At 58.8% G+C, this 5433-nt stretch overlaps 1 protein-coding gene across 2 annotated transcripts in view; it reads right to left on the minus strand.

The window, feature by feature from the left end:
• Window positions 1-1588: 1588 nt before the first annotated feature.
• RNF214 (ring finger protein 214) overlaps window positions 1589-5433 on the minus strand; it is an 8262-nt gene continuing 4417 nt past the window's right edge. For both annotated transcript variants that reach the window (XM_009699275.1, XM_009699276.1), the window contains 6 exons: window positions 4914-5012; window positions 4177-4553; window positions 3463-3598; window positions 3050-3157; window positions 2574-2669; window positions 1589-1844 (listed from right to left, as the gene is read on the minus strand). In XM_009699275.1, the coding sequence (XP_009697577.1) occupies window positions 1779-1844; window positions 2574-2669; window positions 3050-3157; window positions 3463-3598; window positions 4177-4553; window positions 4914-5012 (882 nt within the window). In that variant the 3' untranslated portion in view covers window positions 1589-1778. The remainder of the gene's footprint in view (window positions 1845-2573; window positions 2670-3049; window positions 3158-3462; window positions 3599-4176; window positions 4554-4913; window positions 5013-5433) is intronic.

Consider the following 5433-nt stretch of genomic DNA (forward strand, 5'->3'; position numbering starts at 1 on the left):
GAGCAGCCGTTCACAAGCCGAAAGGACGCTGAGCGCAGGAGGCACTTTTGTCCTCATCGTGTTCCTACAGCAAAGGGAGGATTGCCCGGTTTGGAAGGAGCACCGTCCCCTTCTCCCCACCTGCCGCAGCTCACCCTGCCCCAGGGAGAGGGGGTCCCTGCGGGCTCGCCCCCTCCCTTCCCCAGGGCAGATGCCCTTGAGCCTGCAGGCAGGTGACGATGCTGCATTTCCACGCTTCGCTGCCTCCAGCTTGGACGGGAAAGTGCTTTGTTTTAAACACCGAGGTTCACCGCTTAAAAGGCAACGTTCCTCCATGAGCAAAAGCCAGGGCTACCCGCGGTGCCAGGGCCGAGCTGGCAGCTGCCTGGCAGAAAAAGAGCGGAGCCACCAGGTCAGGTGGGGCCAGGGGCTGGAGCACGGCGGGTCTGCAGTAATCGCCAAGCGTAAGGCTCGTTAACTAAAGCCTGCAGTTGAACGCTCCTTTGCAAAGGCAGGGAGGGAGCCTGGCATAGGAGAGGCGAGCCGGCCGCAGCACCGGGCACCGCCACAACAGCCCGTTTCCCCCAAACCCTCCCACTTCACCACCAGCGCGCTTGCAAGTAGCGTCCAGTTCCCACACCCTGCTCCAAAACCGCATCCAGCGATCCCGCCCCGGCGCAGGAGGGCAACGTTATGCAATTGCCGAGCGCGCACAGCCCTCCGCACCCTCGTGCCTGCCCAGGACCCCCCCAGGATCCCAGAGACTCTGTTGTGGACCACTGCCTTAAAACACGCTGGCAAGCGTGTGCCTGCGCGTGGAAAGATTCGGACTGTGGCCAAATTCGTGCGTGCTGCAGCCAGGCAGCGCTTGCACTGACCAACCCTGAGGCATAGGTGCCTCTAGCAGCGCTGAATTTGTGCCACAGACTGCAAGTAAGGGGGAGAAAAAAAGTTGTACAGAGTCAGTGCAAGATGTTAATTCATGCTGAGGGCCTCGGAAGCCCACCAAAATTCATGGAGAAAGTGTTGGTGCGTCAGCCCGTGCTTTAGGAGAAAGTACAGGAGAGGGGAAAGTAGGAACTGCAGCAGGTTGGTTATCCTGAGCTGCAGCGCAGCCGAATCCGTTCGCTCCCGAGCGCTCCCTCCCCAGGGCCCAGAGCTGCAGCAGGGAACGGCGGGTGAAGGCGTGCGCGGACTCTGCCCCGCAGGAGGGGGACGGGGACGGTTACCGTAGACTCCAGTACTCTGTAACCTATTGTCTGTGTAAGAACAATGAATGTTACCACGGTAAATTATTACTACATTAAAAAAAAAAAAACCACAAAAAAAAAAAGTCTTTGTCTGCAGCCTGTTCATTTCCAAGAGGGGAACTACTGGGCGACAGATGTGGCAGGGGACCAGCCCCCAGGGCACGGGGCAGCGAGGCGTCCCACCACAGGGAACGGTTTGCGGCCAGCGTGGAGCGGCCGGGAGCGCTGGCCCCGGAGAAGGAGCTGCTGGAAGCTCCTTGCAGCGGGCACCAGCGTCCCAGCAAGCAGGTTACGCTTCAACACTCACTCGAAAGGGAGCCAGCAAGACTGTGAACTAAGAAAGAAGGAGCAGCACCAAATCACTGCATAATATACACACTTTATTTATGAATTTGTATGTATACAGACTTTCTATACACACATTACCTATATAATAAAAATGTACATGTGTATACATGATCGTATAAATATAGAACTGTAGAAATCTTAGAACTGATCCTGTCTATTCACAGCAACTCCTCCTGTGGGACCACTTTGTTCGAGAAGCCATCATTTGAGACTTGGACAAAAGGGACAAGTGTCATTTGTGTTGGTTTGTGCCCAGAATTTGATGCACTGGAAGAGAGAGAATTAGTCAAGAGCCACCGGCACAACTCAAAGGCGCCGTGCCCAGAGCGTGGCATTACTTTTCCAGAACAGGGCTGGCAAGGGCACTTGTTTTAAAGGATGGTTTCTTTTGCTTCTTAGAGACAGCCTCCATCAAAAGGTCACCATGCGGAGGGAGCCCTCCTCAACCTAGCAGGACCACCAGGCGCTCCTCAACGCTCGCTTTTCCATTTCCTCAGCAGTCGCTGGAGGCCCCAGAGCCATTGGGACGAGGGGTTCGCCTACCCAGGTGAACCACTGCCAGCTCTGTGGGATGAGGACATCTCCTCCTCTTCCCAAGAGTTCCTGCACACAGCCCCACGGTGCCCAGACACCTGGGCAATGGTGGCTGCGCTCTCCCTCGCCCTGCATTCTACATCCTTCCGGGCTGTCTTGCTCCAGGAAGGCAACAGGCCAGGACCTAACCCTCACAGCAGCGAGCGCAGGCTCGGGGCTGACGCAAGGACAGCCTGTTCCTAAAGCCACCACCAAACGGCCGCTCAGCATGGCCCAGCTAAGACCATGGAAAGGGGGGGCGTGACAGGATGCAGAGTTGTTTATTGATCGTACCCTTCTCCTGGCAAGATCGCAGAACAACAGGGACTCGCTACACGTGCCCTAGGGCCCCCGGGAGGGAATCGGCACTAGGAACCATTAGGAGGAACCCAGGAGCTGCACACGGCGGGAAAGTACACTCACCTCCTTGTGCAGCACGTGCGAGCAGGCCATGGGGTGAAGGTCACCGGGCTGCACGAGCTTCTGGCACATTAGACACAGCTTACAGGCAGCCGGGGTCTGGGACGAGCAGCAAGGGAACAGAAAGGAGACAGGCACGGAAGTCAGACACCCCAGCTCAGGTCACATATTCCACATTCTAGCTACTCGCCCTGCCAGCTGCAGCCCAGGGCCACAGATTGCCCAATTCCTCCCTCGGCACCCAGTCATCACACGATGTTAGAGCCTCCAACACCTCTCCTGAGGCCGTTCTCCTGTTCCCCAGTGTGAAGCACAAAGGATCCATGCCCCTAACCCTTCCCTTCTACCTCACCAGCCCCAGGTAAGCTGCGTGGGGAGAGAGGTCCCAGCTTCACTGGCTCATCCTTTCGGCCACCTCTCAGAAGGGCTCCCTCCATCCACTTTCCCTGAAGCGCTCTAGGAAAGCCAAAAAGCCTTACGTGTGATGCCGTTCCGGGGTAAGCCACCTGGGCCGGGGGCAGGAACATGGGTGTGCTGATCTGAGGCAGCGGAGCAGAGAACATGGGGGCCCGGATTCGACCGAGAGGCTGCAGCAAGGCAAATGAGGCGCATCAGGAAAGCCCAGAAGGAAAGGACAGCCGAGTCACGCCAAGCCGCCTCGCGGAATACTGCTCCCTGGAGTTATGCCACCGTCAGCAGAAAGGGGAACCCAGGACACACGACTGACGCACAGCGCAAGCCCCGCACAGCCCCAGCAGCAGGCCCTTTGCAGCTCAGTCTGCAGGGAACTAGGGAGCAGGCTCGGCTTCTCCCTGCTACCGAGGCTCCCCTTCCCAGCAGTCCCCCGCGAGGAGTCTGGTGGGTCCCCACCGGTCCCCCGCCGCTCTCCCACCTGAGCCCCGGCCGCTGCCCGCTCCTGCTGCTCCGCCAGCTTGGCCGCCACCAGTTGGTTCAGCTCCTCCATGGTCAGACCCGCCATGGTCCTCCGAGCAGTCTTGATCTGCTGCAGTATGTTGGTGAGCTGGGCCCTGCGTGGACAGCAGCCTGCTAAGAGCTCCCAGCCACCGCCAGCGAGTCAAGCAGCCCCCACGGACGGGGACCCTCTGTCAAAGGCCCTGCAACACTACTCCAGGCGAGCCAGCCCCCCCGGCCCTGGAGGAAGCCTACATCACAGCAAAGGAGCACGTGCTCTCAACCGTCTACCCTCGAAACGAGGCGAATCGCACGCTGAAGGAGCTTCTCTCCCCAAAACGCAAAGGGCAGGGAAACCCTGGCTGGAGCGAGGGACAGCACCCACCTGTCGTGCAGCCAGGACGCAGCGCCATGACGGCTGAAGGACTCGCCTGAGGCAGTGCCGCGCATAGGCTGCTCTTGGCTGTGCTCGGGTATCACTGCTGTCCCTTTACACAAAGCTCCAAACGCTTCTCATTCCCAGTGCTATGGCACGCCTGACAGAGAGCACCCCAGCCTTTGCTCCTCACCTTCAGGCTTCCTTCTCTTCCTCCAGACCCGGCAAGCACCAAGAGGGGCTCCCCTTCCCCTTCCCCCAGCTCACATCCCTCACACAAGTCTTCGCTCTCCGGGAAGGACAACGCCAGACACTTACTTGTTGCACTGCGGAAACCGAGTCAACAACTTCTCCAGCAGCTTTTCCAGCTTATCGGCCGGCTGCAGCCTGTGAAATTCTGGAGTGACGTTAACTCCTCCCAGGCCTGGCGGAGGAGGGATGGAGGCAGCGGGGGTCATGTGAGGGCTATGTGTGCCCATAAGCGATGCCACTACTGGGCTGTTTCTTCCCTGGGAAGCAGGCAGCGGCGGGGAAGGCTGGTTGGGCCTGGAGATCGCAGGGTTCAGGAGAGGAAAGGAGAGGGCCCGAGGATCAGCACTCGGCATGACCATGGGAACGGGAACTGGTCCGATGGGAAATGGGAGCCTGGGAGTAAGGGATGGGTTGGGCTGGAATGCCGTCAGCATGAAATCTGTCTGAGAAAGAAAAACAGGGGGAGAAGAAAAGGCTGGTTAGAATAAGCCCACCTGAGAGCAGAGCCGAGTGCCTTCCTCCCCAGCCAGACAGGAGGTGGGCTGAATCGCAGGCGCTGGCAGCTACGCTTCTGGCAGCAAGGAAAGGAGACCCGTCGTCCCCTCCTCTCCAGGGACGGCAGGTCAGCCCAGACACACAGGGGACAAGCACAGGACTCCAGAACACGCAACCCCACACAGCCTCCTGCGACGCAGGTAGCACAGGCAGTGCCAGTTACAGCCCGCGGGCAGGCTGTCCCCAGTGTCTCAGGGCAACTGCCCGGCAGTGAAAGCTCCTATTTGTTAGGCCGGAGAGGCACTCACTTCTGAGGGCGGAGGCGGCAGCGTCGGGGTTGGGATCTGTGGGAGGCTGCTCAGCTTTGTTCCGTTTCTCACCATCTGAATGTGGTCGTTGAACTGATCCTGGCAAAGAAAGAAAACAGACGCGTTTATCAAATCCTCGTGCCTGAGGAAGTTTTGGGCACTGGGTGCCTAGAACGGGTAGATTCCCCTGCCTGGGCAGAGCATTCTCAGCCCCACAACGGCTGCCGGCCCTAAAGCAGACGCAGTTTGGTTCCGCAGGAGTCAAGAGAATGAAAAAGGACCCGGAAGGAGAAACCAAATAGCTGCCTCCACGATTGACCCAACACACCGCTTTCACATCCACGTGGCTTATCCACACGTGTGAGCCTGAAGAGGCCGGCAGAAGATCTCTGCAGCCGCTCGCAAAGGCAGACCGACTGTGCCGTGCTTTTCGGGCACACTGCTTTGTCCGGCTCTGGGTCCTCTCCCAAAGAGGGTTGAAACCAAGCATGCAAAGTAGCGTCAACGCGAAGAAGTGCTC

This window comes from Cariama cristata, unplaced genomic scaffold (assembly GCF_000690535.1).
Source record: "Cariama cristata isolate BGI_N322 unplaced genomic scaffold, ASM69053v1 scaffold34104, whole genome shotgun sequence".
NCBI lineage: Eukaryota > Metazoa > Chordata > Aves > Cariamiformes > Cariamidae > Cariama > Cariama cristata.